At 49.0% G+C, this 18,914-nt stretch overlaps 3 protein-coding genes across 4 annotated transcripts in view; 1 reads left to right on the top strand and 2 right to left on the bottom strand.

Annotated features, from left to right (window-relative positions):
- Window positions 1–398: 398 nt before the first annotated feature.
- On the bottom strand, window positions 399–1,786 carry Tssk2 (testis-specific serine kinase 2). Its single transcript, NM_009436.2, has one exon. The coding sequence runs from the start codon at window positions 1,686–1,688 to the stop codon at window positions 612–614; it is 1,077 nt and encodes a 358-aa protein (NP_033462.2). The 5' UTR covers window positions 1,689–1,786; the 3' UTR covers window positions 399–611.
- Window positions 1,787–4,769: 2,983 nt separating this feature from the next.
- On the bottom strand, window positions 4,770–6,220 carry Tssk1 (testis-specific serine kinase 1). Its single transcript, NM_009435.2, has one exon. It carries the CDS (start codon window positions 6,068–6,070, stop codon window positions 4,973–4,975), a length of 1,098 nt encoding a protein of 365 aa, NP_033461.2. The 5' UTR covers window positions 6,071–6,220; the 3' UTR covers window positions 4,770–4,972.
- A 2,474-nt stretch (window positions 6,221–8,694) lies between these two features.
- Window positions 8,695–18,914, top strand: part of Dgcr2 (DiGeorge syndrome critical region gene 2) — a 51,374-nt gene continuing 41,154 nt past the window's right edge. For both annotated transcript variants that reach the window (NM_001109750.1, NM_010048.3), the window contains exon 1: window positions 8,695–9,037. In NM_001109750.1, coding sequence (NP_001103220.1) covers window positions 8,959–9,037 — 79 coding nt within the window. In that variant the 5' untranslated portion in view covers window positions 8,695–8,958. The remainder of the gene's footprint in view (window positions 9,038–18,914) is intronic.

Below are 18,914 nucleotides of genomic sequence, written 5' to 3'. Positions count from 1 at the left end.
GCTGACCAATGGGTGCTGCAGGTCTACAGAATGGGTAAAATAGCAACAAGTTTCCAGGCGAGCTGCCCCATTCCTGGGGATGGTGTGGTGAGACTTGCACAGCAAAGGTCTCTGATTTTGATTGCCTCTCTGAAGTGAATGGACAATGACCACTGTGTAAGAACAAGACAGGGGTGGGGTGGCTTGTATTGCATAAGATAGGAGAGAGGCATGGAGCTGTCCAGTGCTGGAGGCCTTGGGGATAGAAGAAAGGCCAAGTGTGAGCCTAGCAAAAGGATGTGATAGAGGCAGACCTCACTGACTGCCTTTGTCTGAGTGCAGGTTCCTGAACCCCTATGCTGGAGATCCCCGCGCTGGATGAGTCCTAGAGAAAAAGACTCCCCACTGGGCACTCTCAATACTTGTATACACTTTGTGGTTTATTTGGTGGTCAGTAATTAATGGCTTTGCTACTAAGTGGAAGAAAGCTAATAGAACGTAATCAAAATAGTGGTTTAATTGACGAATTTTACTTGTTCCTTGCACCTGTGCCTTCTTCAGCTCCTACCTGCCTACTTAGCTTATGTGGGTGCAGACTGCACACCACGATACCCCCAGGGCCCTCTCCACCACTAGGTACTTGCTTTCTCCACCTCAGCTCCAGAAATGTGATGGTCTTTAGCTCTGGAAGTCTCAGCCAGCCTGTCTTCCATCCTGTCTTCATTCTCGGGTGTCACCAGCATCCGTTGCTGGGGTTTGGTCGCCAGCTTGTGGTCAGGCCGGTGTTCGGGTCTGGAGCCTGGTCGAGTATCCAACTTGCAATCAGCTCGATACTTGCCTTCCCCCTCCCTCTTGAAGGAGGCAGAAGACATGGCTTTGGGCTTGGGGGGCTGTAGCCATGAGTGGCTAAGGATCTCATCAATGTGCAGCCGCCGGTTGACATCTGGCTGTAGGATGCGGTAGATGAGGTCCTTGCACTCACCAGTTAGGTTCTTGGAGCGTGGGAAGTCCACTCGGTGCTCCTTCTGGATGCGCAGCATCTTTTTGATGTCAGAGTCATCGTAGGGCATGGAGCCACAGACCATGATGTAGAGAATCACACCCAGGCTCCAGATGTCATACACCTTGGGCTGGTAGGGGATGCCCTGCAGCACCTCGGGGGCTGCATAAGCTGCTGACCCACAGAAGGTTTTGCTGAGGACGATGCGCCCACTCCCGTCCCGCAGGCAGCGCTTGGAGAAGCCGAAGTCAGACAGTTTGATGTTGAAGTCCTTGTCAAGCAGAAGGTTCTCACATTTGAGGTCTCGGTGGACGACATCCAGGTCGTGGCAGTACTTGACGGCTGAGGAGAGCTGGCGGAACATCTTGCGTGCCACATCCTCATGCAGGGCTCCTCGGCACTTGATGAACTCGAGGAGGTCGCCCTGGACGCCCAGCTCCATGACAATGTAGATGCGTCCATCAGAGGTCTCAAAGATCTCGTAGGTCTTAATGATGGAACGGTGGTTGACGGTCGCCAGGATGTCCATCTCCCTAGGAAGGAATCTCTCCACAAAGTCAGTGGGTGTTTTCTTGCGGTCTATGATCTTGACTGCCACATTGAACTTGAGGCGCTCTGAGTAGGCAGATTTGACTTTTGCGTAGGAGCCCTTGCCCAGATTGATTCCCACGATGTAACCCTTCTTCCTTAGGACCGCCGCATCGTCCATGCTGCCAGGAGCGGCCGGTGCCGCCGCCCTCTACATCCCCTCCCCACACGGGCCAGCAGGCATTGTCCTCATTCCCACTGTGGGGAGGCGTCTGGCTAGGCTGGGCCTGGAGTGGAACGCTCAGCACTGTCACCAAGTGACCAGCGAATGAAGTCATAAAGCTGGGCTGCTGGGAGTGGGGACTGGGCTTGGGGGAATGGGACCCCTGGATGGAAGCCAGGAAGGCCTAGAAGGAGCACCCCCTCCCTACCCACTGGAATGAAGCTGGCATTCAGACTTGTGGTAACCTTCCCTGGCCCTTTTTCTTGCTGTGGCTTCGTTGTCACCAGTGAGGCCCAGAGAGAAGCGGTACAGGTCCAGTCTCATCCCCGTTTCCCTGTTGGGCCATGGGAACTGGTCCTGTGTTGGCCCTCACTTCATTAGAGCCAAGTCCCTGCCATTTCTTTGGAGTTTGAGGAAAACTTCCTATGAGTTTGTATCAGTCAGTGGAAGCTGCCCAGGTCCAGTCAGTCCAGTGGTGGGTCCAGTCTACTGGATGAAAGCAGTTCCATGTTTAGGGTCTTTGGGCTACAGAGTGGGCAGTTGAGGCACATCCCTGGTGAACAGGTGTGTGTGGGTGGGAGGGTAGGTAGTACAAGGGGATGTACTGAGGGTCCAGGTAGGCAGGTGCATGCTTGGGAGGGTGTGGTGTGGAAGATGAGGAGGCTCTAACCAGATGTACAAGGTGGTGAGGTACCCAAGCAGACAGGTGCTGAGAATGGTAAAAAGTGTAAGTCAGGAAAGAAGGTCATGAGCTTTTTTCTGCAAATGATGGGCAGCCCTTATAGAACCTGACTCCTTTTTAAGGCGGTTGCTGTTAGGAAGAGAAGCTAATTGGCTTTGGAATGCATGTGGAACCTCAGGGCCTCGAGCCAGAGCAAGCATCTGAGGGTCAAGGGGAGAGGGGAGGGTTAGGAAGAGCCAACCTGGGCCTGGTTAGTGAGGAGGGGACTGTGTTAGGCTTGGTGCAGGATAGCCCAGGGATCGATAGCCCTTAGCATTGCCCATGGAAGCAAACTTGGAGGTTTTGTGAGCAAGTGAGCCAGGGCTACATGAAGTGCTGTGGCAGCGCTCACTGTCCACATGTTGGACTGTCTTGTGTTTTGTGCATGGATGTATGTGTTGCAAGGTAGCATCCTGTGTACACCCTCTTGGCTCCTTTAGAAGTCCTCTGCTTATTTTCACATCCCATGGGAGTCTTAGACTTTCAGTGAGTTGCCAGAATGTGAAGGTGTTGTGTTTAGAGAAAAAGCAAGAAGGCCAGTTTCTAGATGGGGAGGTGTAACAGAAGACATCAAACAGGAAGTGACATAGTCAGATGCAGAGTGGACAAGAGGGAAAAGATGATATGGGGAACAAGAATATACCATAGAGGCCACCTTGAAGTCCTAGTCTTAAAGCCCCTGAGTGACGCACACAGCAGGAGATCTTGTGTCACTTCCTGTCTCAACTGTCTCCTCCTTGAATTCCAAGCAACCTCAGGCCATCTTGGTGTCTTCTGTCTCCCAAACCTAGCAAGACTACAGAGATGAAAAGGCAGGTGCCTACACACTTCTCAGCACACCCCACTAGCTAGCCCCATGTCCTAGAGCCTTCTGCCCCATCCAAGTTTCTTCGTGACACTTCTCCAGTCTCACTTGAGTGTTGCTCATGGTCTGTACTATGCCTGAACCCTGGATACTTGGTTCTCGCAGGCACAATTCACAGAAGCAGGCTACAGAGTGTAGCTTGATCCCAGAAGGCTGAGGAGGACAAAGCCCCTTGGCTGAGCCTGGGGTGGGCACAATTTTCAGAGGTGAATTGGCAAGTATGCTTATGGCACATGGGGTACAGGGATGAGGGGGCATTGATGGGCAGAAGTCCTCTCTGAGCATGGGAAGATATAGCCTGGGTGTCGATGTGAAAACTGGGAGGCAATGGGTGGGACAGTACACAGTGGGGCAAAGGTGGGCTGCATGTGGTGCAGGTGCAAGAAGGTCACATCCAGGAACTCACTGAACACTACTTTTCTAGGTTACTTGGCATTGGTGTCTTCCCAAGGAAGAGGCATAGGTGGACCCATGGTTGAGATGAATCTAAATGTTTTTGGTTTTGTGTATTAAACCCTTTATCTTCTGTAAGGTTGCCCAGAGTGAGGTGAAGAAAGGGGCCACAATGGCAAGGTGAAGACTGCTTGGGACACGACGTAAGCAAGGCAGGCAGCACATGGAAGCCAGTGGTGCCAGGTGCAGGCCATGCCCATTTGGAATACCAGTAGCTGCCTTTCTTGCCCATAGGGTTAAGACATGCTGCCAGTTTTGCTTTGCAGAGGTCAGCTTCCAGCTCTGCTGTGGCATCTCCTCTGGAACTGATTGAGATTGGAGGGGAATGAGATGCAGTCAAAAGCTAGACAGACAGGGCTGTAAGACATACTTGGGTTAGCTAGTGGAGCCCCCTACTCCTGGGCTGGGAAATGGTGGTATGTAGCAATTTAGGGCACAGTTGAGAACTGAGTGCCAACTGGAAAGGGAGAACATGTCCAATGTTGTACAGAGCTGAAAAACCAGCTGCTAAGCAAGTCCCAGGAGGTACACTAGGGCTGGTCTGTGTGCCTTCTGTATTCTCCCCAGCCCCTCACAGGCAGATTTGTGCAGCCTGAAGCCCTGGTGTAGTGATGAAACACCTGCCTAGACCCTGAGCCCTGATGGAGGAAGCCAGCTCTCCTAGACAAGGAGGACAGGGCTCTCTCTGCTTCCAGCCCTTCCTCTACAGATAGCTAGGTTCATCCTTCTTGGACTGTCCTCCCCTGCCTTCTCTCCACCCTCTTTGCAGTTCTCAGCCTCCCTCTAGAAGTTATCTTCTTCATTTAGCTCTCTTCTATGGCTTCTGCCCCTCCAAATGCCCCCAACCAGCCTCTCAACTGTGTAGCTGCCTCGCCACGGCCTAAGGATACAGTCTGGGCTTGGGGCACAGGAATGGATTTCCCTACGAGTGAGGATTTGCAGTCTAATAGGAAGACAAGGGGAGCCCAGGACTACAAGGATCTGGGCAAAGACATTCACCTTAGGGTGTGCACCAATATAGTGATTTATTGCTTCTTTAGCCGTGTGAGTTACCAAGTTCAAAGGGGGGGAGAAGAAAGTGACGAAAATAGCTCATCCGGGAGTGTCTTCCTTCTCTCTCTCGTCCCTTGACTTCTAGGCTCAGGCTTCAAGCCATGAGCTCTGCCTCATTCCCTGCTGGCCCCCTGGGCTGCAAGAGGCTCACTAAGTATGTGTCTCTGAAGGCTGTTGGGGGTGCCCTTCCTCTGTGTCCCTGTTCAGTTCGCTGCTGAGGCCCACGTTCTCTGACTGCCTGACCACCTGCAAAGTATCTTCCTGGGGTTTTGACTCAGACCGGGCCTCAGATCGTGCCTCTTCCCTAGGCTCCAACTTGGTGGCAGACTTCTTATCAGCACCAGGTTCAGGGATCCATGAGGGCTCAGTGGCCCGGGAGCTTTCCCCCTCCTTGTTGATGGCTCCAGAGGACAGACCTCGTGCCTTGGGCTGCACCCAGCAGTGGTTAAGGATCTCATCGATGTGCAGCCGGCGGTTGACATCTGGCTGTAACATTCTGTAGATGAGGTCCTTGCACTCACCAGTCAGGTGTTTAGAGCGTGGAAAGTTGACACGGTGCTCCTTCTGGATGCGCAGCATCTTTTTGATGTTGGAGTCATCGTAGGGCATGGAGCCACAGACCATGATGTAGAGAATCACACCCAGGCTCCAGATGTCATACACCTTGGGCTGGTAGGGGATGCCCTGCAGCACCTCGGGGGCCGCATAAGCTGCTGACCCACAGAAGGTCTTGCTTAATATCAGTCGACCACTATCATCCCGCAAGCAGCGCTTGGAGAAGCCGAAGTCAGACAGTTTGATGTTGAAGTCCTTGTCAAGCAGAAGGTTCTCACATTTGAGGTCTCGGTGGACGACATCCAGGTCGTGGCAGTACTTGATGGCCGAGGAGAGCTGGTGGAACTTCTTTCGAGCATCATCCTCTTGCAGGGCTCCTCTGGTTTTGATGAACTCGAGGAGGTCACCCTGGACCCCAAGCTCCATGACAATGTAGACCTTGCCATCTGATGTCTCAAAGATCTCATAGGTCTTGACAATAGAGCGGTGGTTTAGCATGGCCAGAATCTCAATCTCCCGGGGAAGGAATTTCTCCAGGAAGTCTGAGGGGGCTTTCTTGCGATCGATGATCTTGACCGCCACGTTGAACTTTAGGCGCTCAGAGTAAGCGGATTTGACTTTGGCATATGAGCCCTCTCCCAAGTTTATCCCCATGATGTAGCCTCGTCGCTTGAGGACGGCAGCGTCATCCATGGTGCCGGGAGTGCCCAGTGCCTCCGAGGCTGCCCTCTACATCCCTGCCAGACATGGGCCAGCAGTGTCCTCATTTACACTGTGGACAGAGAGTCCTCTGAGCTGTCCAGGCCTGCTGTCCCTGCCTCCTAAGAGGCCCAAGACTCTAGCATGGAACTTTCAGCACTGTCTCCCAGGTGACTTCAGTGGGTGAAGTCACAAAGGAGTAATGCCCTGGGGGAAATGTAGCTATTGCCTGGGCCGATTGAACTTGGAACCTAGAAGATCTGCCAGTGTACTGGAGCAGACTGAAGACTGTACACGAAACAGGGAACAGAATGGCTTCATGCTTGGCTCCAGCCTGAGGTGAGAGAGGCTTATGAGACACAAAGGTCTGCTCATGTTTCTAATCCTAGAAATTGATCTGCTCTACAGTGGCATGGCTCATTATCAATCAGGTCAATCTAGGGCATCCAGTGTGGGTGGTCCTATCAGTCAAGGGTCCCAGGCAGAAATAGAAGATACACTCATGCAAGGATAGTAGAAGGAAGTCTTGATAAAGGGGTGCTTTAGAAAGGTTGGAGCAAAATATAGGGAACTCTGTAGGTGATGCAGTTCCCTAAGGTAGTAGCAGACTCCTGACTCACATGGTAGAGTAGGGAACAGAAAGGGCCACCCTGACAGTAACCTTTGTTAGAGGAAAAAACGCCAGTCTGCAGTGACTCTACAGGCCAGTGGTAAGGAAGCCAGCGTTCATGAGACCCTACCCTTCAGCTCTTGATTCTGTCTACACAGGTAACCCTTAAAGTCACTGAGAAGGTGACTTCAGTGGGTGAAGTCACAAAGGAGTAATGCCCAGGGGGAAATGAGGCTATTGCCTGGGGTGCTTGGACTTAGAACCTGGAAGGTCTGTCAGTGTACTGGAGCATACTGAAGGTGAACAAACTCGTTTGTGCTTGGCTCCAGCCTGAGGTAAGGGGCTTCACCTTTTTTTTTTAAAAGATTTATCTATTTATTTTATGCATATGAGTACACTGCAGCTGTACAGATGGTTGTGAGCCTTCATGTGGTTGTTGGGAGTTGAAATTTTAGGACCTCTGCTTGCTGCTCACTCCGGCCCAAAGATTTATTTATTATTATAAGTACACTGTAGCTGACTTCAGATGTACTCATTGCAGGTAGTTTTGAGCCACCATGTGGTTGCTGGGATTTGAACTCAGGACCTTTGGAAGAATAGTTAGTATTCTTACCTGCTGAGCCATCTCACCAGCCTGGGGCTTCACCTTTTAAAAGAGCACTTTTGAATGTGTTTTGGGCCCTGAGACAGACCTGGGCCGACTTCAGGTTCTTTATCTCCTGGCCCAGTGGTGGTAGTGGTGGTGGTGGGTTAAGGAGTTAACTCTGTGCTTTCATTGTACCGCTCAGCCAGACTTCTCACTTCCTGTCCTGCTCTTTTCTCTTCCAAACCTTTCCTGGACTCTTAACGGCGGCTCTGCAGGTGGACAGTTGGCAGGAAGACTGCACTTGGCTGAGTTCCCTCCAAAGGACCTGCCCAACTCAGAGCTCTGGCTGAGCTCCCAGGGCAGATTTGCAGTGGGGGTGGGTATGGGGGCAGAAGGCTAGGCCTGGATCTTGTACTCAGTGCTGGGAATGTGCCATAAAACTATCTGAGTGCCCAGAGCAGCACTGGACAGGTACCCTTGCTTCTGCCAGCAAGGAACCCCCCATCTGTTGTGACAAGTCCTATGTCCAACATCTTGGGCCAAGACCTGGTAAAGTTGGAATGTCTGACGACTTGACCTTGACTTTACCTACCTATAACAAGTTAGCATCTTTCACTCATGGCTCCATGTATCTATCGTAGGTTGAAATCCTGGGACTTTGGTGGAGGGGCAATAAGAGTGAGTCAGATATGCTGGAGGTGACTGGCCTTCCCCACTTTTCACTTCCTTCCCCTGAACAGATTGGTTTTTCATTTGCTGTCTCTCCTTCCACGTTCATGCTGTTCATGAAGGCAGGTGTGAGTTTAGCATGTGGAGCCTTGTTCCCAGGCTTTAGCCCTGTCTCTGCCTGGGCTTTTTTTCTCCATTGTATAGGCAGCTCCTTCCCCAGATCTGGTCCAGAGACTCTGGGCTTCTCTGTTAGATTCTGACATCCATTAAGCCATTTCCTCCTCTGTTGATATTCTTTGTGCCATTCCCTGATCCACAGAGACTGCTGGTCCTTTATTTTCACTAGAGCTCTTCACTTTCTTCACAGCCGTTCGGCGTTTAGAAGACCACTTTAGGGAATATGTTGGCACTGGGACAGACCTGGGCCTCCAGGAGTAAAGATCGTTCAGGTCCAGCTATACCTCCTCAATTCACTAATCCCGGATTCCCCACTCCTACCCACCCCAGACCCTGGCGCCAGCACTGTCAGTCCTTGTGACCCTACCAGCACTAGGGACCCCTTTTGGTACCTCGCTGCCAAGGCTGCGTCCCACCTCTCGGTTCAGCCAATGGCACGCCTCATTTCCTGCTAGCCCCGCCCTTGGCCCCGCCCACTCGCTCATTCCCTAGGCCTCTCGTGCTCATGCCCCGCCCCGCGTCTGGAGCTCGGGTCCTACCTCCCTCCGCCACCCCACCCCCCGCCCAGCTCGGCGTTCATTGGTTAGTGCGGGCCGGAGGCGGGGTGGCGCGGGCCGGAGCAGGACGGCCGCCATCTTGCGCGAGCCGGAATCTCATCCCGCTCCTGCGGCCTAGAGTGCGCGCGAGTCGGTGGCGTTCTCTTGCCGCGGCCCAGCTGGATCCCTCGCCTGCCGCCCCTCAGCCCCAGGTCGGAGTCCGGCCTTCACCCACTCCTCTCGGCCAGGTCCGGCCTCCCCGCGGGGTCACGCGGCTGCCCCGGGGACGATGAACGGAGGATAAATGGTGCCCAAGGCAGACAGCGGTGCCTTCCTGCTGCTCTTCCTGCTGGTTCTCACTGTCACCGAGCCGCTGCGGCCAGGTGCGCGGTGCTGAGGGTGGGGGCGCGGTCGGGGGTGGGGCTGCGGACGTCCGTTCCCCCGCGGCTGCTGGGGGCTACTGCTCCTCGGCCCGGCACAGGCGAGGCCTGGCCGCGGGCCTCTGGGCGTCCCCTGCCCTGGCACAAATTGGAGTGTACCAGGGTTCGGAGCCTCGAGGATGTTGCCTTTAGACCCAGGTCCACCGAGCGCCGCGTGCTCTGGGACCCACTGGCCAGGAGCTGCGTCTCGGGCGCACCCTTCTGCTTGGCTGAGTGGAAGTCTTGGAAGCAGCTTGTGGAGGCACCTGGTGCCCCAAGTGTCCGCCCAATTGTGGCCTAGTGCCAGCGTTTCAGCCCTGGACAGCGATGTCTGGTTGCTCATTGCCACTTAGTGAAACGCTTTATCACAGAAGTCCAGCCCTGCCCAAAGGAGGTACTGGGAGTAAACTGAGTACCAGGTGCAGGGGAGAGTCCTTTCAGCGGTGCCTGGCACTTAGTGCTTTGTGTGGTGTGATTAACTACTTTTGATACTCCCTTGGAGTTTTGTGTGGTGGGGAACCTCAGGTCCCTTTTCTGCTTATTTCAGATACTTCTGAACTGTGCCCCCCCCCCTGCAAAAAAAAACCTTCACTGCACCCTACTTCCGCAACAAAGCCAGGTCAATTTATCCATCAGGCACAGGAATACCAGTACAGCCTCACTGTCCCTTTAGGGATCCCAGCAGGGATGTCTTGTCTGTGAACTTTCAGAGACTCCTCTGTACTAGGGCGGTGGTAAGTAGAGCTCTTAATGCTTTTAGCAGAGGAAGGTTCCCATGAAGGAATGCCCCAGGCAAGTCTTCTATGGGTGACATCATGACTGGGTGTCAGAACAGGTGGGTGCACCCTCAGCAGTGTCCTATCTCAGCTCCCATCCTGCAACATATTTCAATGCTTGGCTTTGTGCTTTTGTCCCATGTGGAAATGTCTGCCAGAGCCTCAGTGACCAAGCCCAAGACAACACTCAACTGAACAGAGCGTTTCCCTGGGCTCCAGGAAGGGAAAAGCCAGCTGCTCTGCATAGTGAACTGACTGGTTGTAAAGTAGCCCGCTAGGAACCCTTGTGGATATGATTCTCTTGTCAGGCTAAAGGGTTTGTGGGTTCTTACCTTTTACATATTGGTAAACATGTTTGTATACTTCTGCATACAGTGAACCCATTCTGATTGTTGGGTCCAGTTTTGCAGGTGAGGTCCAATGCCCCTTGCCAGTCTGTTCCTATATCCTGCCAGCTGGCTGAGAGCATTTCAGAAAGGACATGTGAGTTCTTGCTGCCTGCCCAACGATAGAGGTATTCGAATGCAGAACACACAACCCTCTCTTTAGAAGTGCTCAGTATAGAAGAAGAGAGCAAGTATGAATTCTTCAGTATATTGCTGTGTATTGGGCATCCCCAGAAAGATGGCAGAGGCCATCCATGTGCACATGCGCAGCAGGGGAGCCCTCATACGATCTAAATGGGACCTACAGTGGAAGAGGCTCCAGTGGAGGGAGTAATGGGACCTTGAATCCATGGCTTTCTAGGCTGGAGCTTGGCATCAGTCCCACAGTTCTGTCTTAAGTTGTCCTGCAGAACCCTAAGCACCCTAATGTCCCTTGATGATGTGGGCAGCAAAGACAGGGATTGCTGGGTTAGATTTTTTTTTTATTAGATATTTTCGTTGTATACATTTCAAATGCTATCCTGAAAGTTCCTTATACCCTCCCCCCTCCGCCCTGCTCCCCTACCCACCCACTCCCTCTTCTTGGCCCTGCCATTCCCCTGTACTGGGGCATATAAAGTTTGCAGTACCAAGGGGCCTCTCTTCCCAGTGATGGCTGACTAGGCCATCTTCTGCTACATATGCAGCTAGAGACATGAGCTCTGGGGGTACTAGTTAGTTCATATTTTTGTTCCACCTATAGGGTTGCAGACCCCTTCAGCTCTTTGGGTGCTTTCTCTAGCTTCTCCATTGGGGGCCCTGTGTTCCATCTTATAGATGACTGTGAGCATCCACTTCTGTATTTGCCAGGCACTGGCATAGCCTCACACGAGACAGCTATACCAGGGTCCCTTCAGCAAAATCTGTCTGGCATATGCAATAATGTCTGGGTTTGGTGGCTGATTATGGGATGGATCCCCAGGTGGGGTAGTCTCTGGATAGTCCATCCTTTCGTCTTAGCTCCAAACTTTCTCTCTGTAACTCCTTTCATGGGTATTTTGTTCCCTATTCTAAGGAGGAATGAAGTATCCACCCATTGGTCTTCCCTCTTCTTAGCTTTCATGTGTTTTTTAAATTGTATCTTGGGTGTTCTATGTTTCTGGACTAATATCCACTTATTAGTGAGTGCATATCTAATGAATTCTTTTGTGATTGTGTTACCTCACAGGATATCCTCCAGATACATCTATTTGTCCAAGAATTTCATAAATTCATTTTTTTTAATAGCAGAATAATACTCCATTGTGTAAATGTACCACGTTTTCTGTATTCATTCCTCTGTTGAGGGACATCTGGGTTCTTTCCAGCTTCTGGCTATTATAAATAAGGCTGCTATGAACATAGTGGAGCATGTGTCCTTATTACCAGTTGGAACTTTTTCTGGGTATATGCCCAGGAGAGATATTGCTGGATCTTCCGATAGTACTATGTCCAATTTTCTGAGGAATCGCCAGACTGATTTCCAGAGTGGTTGTACAAGCTTGCAATCCCACCAACAATTGAGGAGTGTTCCTCTTTCTCCACATCCTCGCCAGCATCTGCTGTCAACTGAATTTTTGATCTTAGCCATTCTGACTGGTGTGAGGTGGAATCTCAAGGGTGTTTTGATTTGCATTTCCCTGATGATTAAGGATGTTGAACATTTTTTTCAGGTGCTTCTCAGCCATTCGGTATTCCTCAGTTGAGAATTCTTTGTTTAGCTCTGTACCCCATTTTTTAATGGGGTTATTTGAATTTCTGGAGTCCAGCTTCTTGAGCTCTTTGTATATTTGTATATTGGATATCAGTCCCCTATCAGATTTAGGATTGGTAAAAATCCTTTCCCAATCTGTTGGTAGCCTTTTTGTCTTATTGACAGTGTCTTTTGACTTACAGAAGCTTTGCAATTTTATGAGGTACCATTTGTCAGTTCTCGATCTTACAGCACACGACATTGCTGTTCTGTTTAGGAATTTTTCCCCTGTGCCCATATCTTCCAGGCTTTCCCCTATTTTCTCCTCTATTAATTTCAGTGTCTCTGATCGTATTTGGAGGTCTTTGATCCACTTAGACATGAGCTTTGTACAAGGAGATAAGAATGGATCAATTTGCATTCTTCTACATGATAACTGCCAGTTGTGCCAGCACCATTTGTTGAAAATGCTGTCTTTTTTCCACTGGATGGTTTTAGCTCTCTTGTCAAAGATCAAGTGACCATAGGTGTGTGGATTCATTTCTGGGTCTTCAGTTCTATTCCATTGATTTACCTGTTTTTCACTGTACCAGTACCATGCAGTTTTTTATCACAATTGCTCTGTAGTACAGCTTAATGTCAGGCATGGTGATTCCACCAGAAGTTCTTTTATTGTTGAGAATAGTTTTTGCTATCCTAGGTTCTTAATTTTTCCAGATGGATTTGCAAATTGCCCTTTCTATCTCAGTGAAGAATTGAGTTGAAATTTTGATGGGGATTGCATTGAATCTGTATATTGCTTTTGGCAGGATAACCATTTTTACTATATTAATCCTGCCAATCCATGAGCATGGGAGATCTTTCCATCTTCTGAGATCTTCTTCAATTTCTTTCTTCAGAGACTTGAAGTTCTTATCATACAGATCTTTCACTTCCTTAGTTAGAGTCACACCAAGGTATTTTATATTATTTGTGACTATTGTGAAGGGTGTTGTTTCCCTAATTTCTTTCTCAGTCCGATCCTTTGTGTAGAGAAAGGCCATCGATTTATTTGAGTTAATTTTATATCCAGCTACTGCACTGAAGCTGTTTATCAGGATTAGGAGTTCTCTACTGGAATTTTTGGGGTCACTTATATATACTATCATATCATCTGCAAATAGTGATATTTTGACTTTTTTTTTCTTGTGTGCTATTATGTCTCTTTACACATTCATCATGTCTGTTGGGCATAGTCTCTGTAGCTGACTTTCGAAAAATGGATGCTCTATTCTAGATTTGCTTGCTTCCTTTCAAGGCCCTGGGTCTGACCCACACATGGGTGTAAGGGGGATACTAGCTGGAACCCATCTCTTAGGAGGGAGGCAGAGGGTTCTCCTCTTGCTCCTGCCCAGTGTTTTGAGGGAGAGCCAGGGCATTGTGGGTTTCTTTGATGCAGGGTAAACCTTTCAGTGATGATGAGGAGAGGCAGAGTGTGGAGCTGGGCTTGACTTGTCTACACTCTTTTTTCTGTTGTTTTGTTTTTGTGGTGCCAGGAAAACCAACCCAGGGCCTTGTGCACGCTAGGCAAGCACTCTACCACTGAGCTTCTCTGCAGCCCCCAAATCTCCTTCAAAAAATGAGTGCTTAAACTTAGTTGTTTGAAGATATTACATGTCAGATACTGTTCTAAGTACTAATGTATGTGTTAGCTTTCAAGTGGTCCCTGGAAGACTGTTATTAGCCCAGTTTTATAGACAGAGAAACGAAAATAGAGAACTTTAATAAAGCTGTGACCTAGATGAGATTTAATTCTGGGAACCTGGCTGCTTTGATCGTTATGCACCTATATAGGGAGTACAACATTATTAATTTTTTTTTTTTTTTTGCTTATCCTAACACTGTTTAAACTCTCATTGGGAGAGAAAGTTAAGCCATAGTTTCAGCAATAGTATTCATAGTTAAGAAAAACTTGCCTTCCCTGCAGGGCCACAGTCTAAGAATCCTGGTCCTTTTCCCTGCCTATTGCTGGCCCCTGATACTATAGAGCTGATCTAGCTGTGCATTTTGTCTTCTTGGTAGTGATGGCAGATCGTCTTAGAGATGACAGCAATCCAGTAGTTGATTTTCCCCTTGTGGGCTAAGCCTCTGACTATTGGAGAGTTCCTTTGGTGGGTTTTTGATTCTGAAATATTTAGGACCCAATAAAGAGCCCATGACTAAGCAAACGGCTGCTTAGGTGTGCAGCTCTGCCTTTTGTTCACTGCCTGTGCCTTAAGCGTGCTGAGGATGTCATGAGCTTTGGTTTCCCTCCCAGCCTGCAGAGCACAGACCTCAGTTTGAGGTCCCAGGCAACTGTGCTGAGGGATGCCTGAATGTGGTTATTCTGTGACAGCTTTGGTTTTGGTTGGTAAGACAGCTTGACTTACCAACTATCTTAGAAAGTTTAGTGGAGGCAGGTCATATTTTGCCATGGCAGTCCTTGGTAGGACAAGCCCAGGCTGGAGGTAATAGCTTGGGGGCCTGTGGCTATGGTGGTGTGGCTAGTGGACATAGATGGCTTTGTGCTTAGGTGGTAGAAGAGCAAGTTGTCTGTCAGAAGAGGATTGGAAGTTACAGTTTGCTTTCTGTTGCTGTGCTACATAACACAGCCACAACAACCTGGGGGAGAAGGGGTTTATTTCACCTCACAGACCATAGTCATTCATGAGGAGGCTGAAGGCAAGAACCTGGGGGCAGGAGTGAACTTGCTTTCCCCCAGCTTTCTTACAGAGCCTAGACCCACTTGCTTTAGTCATGGCACTGCCCACAGTAGGCTGGTTTCTTCTGCATCAATTGGTAATCAAGAAAATGTTCTACAGACATGACCAAGGGTCAAGTTGACAAAACTGACAAGTTTTGCAAAGGTCTTTTTCTCATTCTGATCAATGGCTGGTGGTTGTGGATTCAAAGCATGTACCCTGAAGCTACATTGCCCGGGGTCAAGGTTGCCCCCTCTCTTTTCTCCTCTCTTCTCTCACTGTCCCTGTCCTCCTCTCTCCTTCCCCCCTCTCTGCCTCCTCCTCCTCCCTCCCACCTCTCTAGATTACTTTTGTGCCTCAGTTTCCTTACTTTGAATATAAGCATCATAATATGGGTTCATGGAGACTTAAGGATTGAAATGGGTGAGGAAATACTCCAAAAAGTATCTGATATAGAGCACGTGCTTTACACAGATCATCTGTTGGTATTATTCACAGGTAGATTTGAAGGAGTCTAGGGAACCCTTGAGTCTGGGAGCCGGATGGTGTGTACGTGCAAGTCAGCGGGGGCCTCCCTCTAAGAGGTCCCAGAGCTCAGTGCAGTGGTTTTCAATCTTGCCACACACATAGCAACCACTGCAGGATTTTCTTTTCACCTTGTGTTCTTTATGTTTTTACATTATTTTAGTTATTTCTGAGAATTTCATGTGTGAATACTGTATATCATTTTTACCCCACTCTCTCCCTCCAACTCCTGTGTCCCCACTTGAAATTCCTGACCTCTTTTTCTTGATTATTATTACATATATTGCATGTACATGTGTGTACATAAATACATCGTGCTGAGTCATGTAGTGTTACTGTCTCTATGTGTCTGTGTGCTGACTGTTTGCGATTGAATAGCCTATCAGGGGCTCATCCCCTGGAGAAGAAGAATGATGTTGCTTCTCTTAGCAACCATTATTTTCCTGTAGCTCTTCCTCTAGGTGTGGGGCCTTGTGAGACTTACCTCGTCCACATTGGATGTCAATTGGCAGTCTTTATGCAGATCTTGTTTGAGCAAATATATTGTTAAGATTTCATGGGTACAGCTCCCTGTGGTAGAAGATACTATTTTGAAGTGAATCTTAGTTTTTCTGTCCCACTCCCACGCCCTTTTAGGGTCTCTGACCTCTTGTGCGTGTTCCCTAAGCTTTAGTTGTAGGAATTGTGCATGCATTGAGGATGGACACCCCTCACTCAGTGGTTCTCTGCATGTGATGTGAACTCCTTCAGTCCCATCAGACTGCGGTTGGTCACTTCCAAGACACAAGTGCCACTATTGCATCCTTGGGGCTACCTTGCCGTGCAGGTCACTACTGTGTCGACAGCGTCCACAGCTGGGTGAGACTGTTGATTGCTTTTCTCCTTGGCAGCTTGTGTAACACCTTTTGGTGTTAGCTCACCGTAAGGGAGGAGGGTTCAAGGTCAGTGCCAGCTCAGGTTTCTATCTTACACATGCAAAGTGTGTGGTGTCTTCACCAATAGGTGCTTAACTTTCAAGTTCTGGGAGGCAACCAACGGTAACAGCAATACCCTGCATTGTTTTGGGAGTCAACTTAGACCCCCCTAACCAATAATTTGAAGGGAGGTTTCCCTTGCCTGGTACTAGGGTTTTTGTTAGTCTGTTAGTCTATGGCTCTTGGGAGGAACATTACCACTTTAAGTACCCCCTAGATAAAGGCCCCACACACACACACTCCTTTTTCCCATTTTTGTTTTATGGTACCTGGTCTTACTGTTCCCCTTTCTAGGGCCATACCCCCTTTTACTTTCTGTGGTTACTCCAGGCTATACACCCACTTGTAAAGATTTCAAACTAATATCTGCAAATAAGAGCAAACATACAGCCACTCTATTTCTCACAGTGCTAGAGTTATTCACAGTGACAGGGTTTACTCATTGACATATTGTGTGGTTTTGTGTCCTTTGTGCTTAGACAGGCAGAGTGGGCACTTAGAAACCAGTTTTTGAGGGGCTGGAGAGATGGCCTTGCAGAGGACCCAGGTTCAATTCCCAGCAACCACATGGCAGCTCACACCTGTCTATAATTCCAGTTTCAGGGCTTCTGACACCCTCAGACATCCATACCGGGAAAACACGAATACATATAAAATGAAATTTGTATGTATGTATGTAGACACACACATATTAAAATGGCTATTTGTGTTTTAGTTTAACCCAAAGGACAGTAGTTCCTTTAGCCATCTGCCTTGCAGCTGCCCTAATGGAGGTGGCAAAAAGGAGAGGTCCTTGTAGTCATTCTATAGGGATGGGAGTTGGAGGAGGGAGGAAGCAGAGCCATCTGGTTGGGCCTCATGTTTGGTGACTCTTGCTCCTTGGGTATTAGCTATACTGAGAGACAAAGAGCGAGGACTTCTTGCTGTGTGGATCCTTCCTAAAGCTTACCAGCCATCCAGTCTAGGGTACAGGTGGGGTGTCCTAGAGAAAGGGTGTGTGTCTTGGCATCTGGACTTGGGCACAGAGTTGACTACATGAGCTGGGCAGCTCATGGGTAGCCTTGGTTGGGGGCTGGCTTGATGTGAAGCTGCACACTCTCTCTTCGTTTCTGTCCTCTTCTACCCAGTGAAGCTGTTACTTCAGTTACCCTGAGCTGCTTCTCCTATCCCCACACTCCTTGCTCCCTCTCTGCTGCTTTCTGCATAGGCTGACTTCTATTTGCTGATGTCAGCCGTCATTTCACCCAGTTTGTCTGTCTCCTTCAGCTGGGGGCTGCTTCCTGTTGAGCAGGACAAGGCTGACTGTGGGGCTAGGTGAGTCAGCTGGCTTGAGAGTGTACTTAGGTGGGTTCCTGAAGGAACTTTAGAAGATCATAGCCATATGTGGGAGAGTGGGTGTGAACAGATGTGGGTGTGAACAGATGAGTATGAAAGCCAAGGATCAGGCTCAGCTGTCACTGCTTAGGCACCACTATGATGGTGTATGTTTGTGCTTCTATGTATATATGTGGATATGGGTGCATGTGCACATGTGTGTGGGTGTGAAAAGTAGAGATTAACGTGGACTATCCTTCAATTTACTCTCCATCTTGGTTTTTGAAGCAAGGTCTCACTGTATTCATAGCACATGGACTTGGTTAGAATGGCTGGCCAGCAAGTCTGGGAGAGTCCTGTCTTCACTTTCCCTGTGCTAGGATTAGGCACATGCTGCCATACCAGTTTTTAAATAGATCTGGGACCAAACTCAGATCTTCTGTGTGCACCAAAAGCTGTTTCTTGACTGAGCCATTTCCACAGCCCCAAACTGGTTTTGTGAGTTTTTCACTGGCCTGAGACTCACCCCCTTAGGCCAGCCAGGTATCCACTTCTGCCTCCTTCCCCTGTACTGGGGTTACAAGCTCACCTTACCACAACTGGATTTATTTGTTGTTTTAGGGTTTGTTGTTGTTTCAAGACAGAGTTTCTCTGTGTAGTCCTGGCTATCCAAAAACTCAATCTGTAGACCAGGCTGGCTGAGAACTCACAGAGATCTGCCTGTCTCTGTCTCCCAAGGGCTGGAATTAAAGGCATGCATCACAATGCCCAGCTAGCCACAACTGTTTTTGCTTGCTTGTTTTGTTTTATGATTTATTGTATTATTTTGTTTATATGAGTACATTGTAGCTGTCTTCAGACACAACAGAAGGTGCCATTGGGTCCCATTACAGATGGTTGTAAGTCACCATGTGGTTGCTGGGAATTGAATTCAGGACCCCTGGAAGAGCAGTCAGTGCTCTTAACTGCTGAGCCATCTCTGCAGCCCCACAACTGGTTTTTTAAAAGTGGTTTCTGGGGATTGAACTCAAGTCCTTGCATTGTAAGCTTTTTACCAACTGTTTTTTGTTGTTGTTGTTGTTGTTGTTGTTGTTGTTTTTTAATTTGTTTTGTGTGAAACAAGATCTTCCTTTGCAGCTCAGATGTCCTAGAATTCAGTGCATACCATAAAGCAGGACTTGAATCCATGGTGATTCTCTTGCCTTAACCTCCCAAGTAAGCATAAGCTGCCATGCCCAGCCCTTTTTCTTTTGCTGTTTGCATGTTATTATTTGTTTTTAAAGTTTTCTTTTGCTTATGTGTGTCTGTACACAGGTATTGCTGGAGATCAGTAGAGGGTATCACTTAGATTTTAATCAGAAGTGAAACGAAGGACACTTAGGACCAGCATGTTGATGACATGCATTGCCTCCTGTGTCACAGTTCCAAAACTAGG

Source organism: Mus musculus, chromosome 16 (genome assembly GCF_000001635.26).
Source record: "Mus musculus strain C57BL/6J chromosome 16, GRCm38.p6 C57BL/6J".
NCBI lineage: Eukaryota > Metazoa > Chordata > Mammalia > Rodentia > Muridae > Mus > Mus musculus.
This window is presented reverse-complemented; position numbering and strand designations above follow the sequence as displayed.

Excerpts from the sequence above, each read along its gene's own strand:
- Tssk1 (NM_009435.2), bottom strand. The coding sequence starts at position 6,070 with ATGGATGACGCTGCCGTCCTCAAGCGACGAGGCTACATCATGGGGATA.
- Tssk2 (NM_009436.2), bottom strand. The coding sequence starts at position 1,688 with ATGGACGATGCGGCGGTCCTAAGGAAGAAGGGTTACATCGTGGGAATC.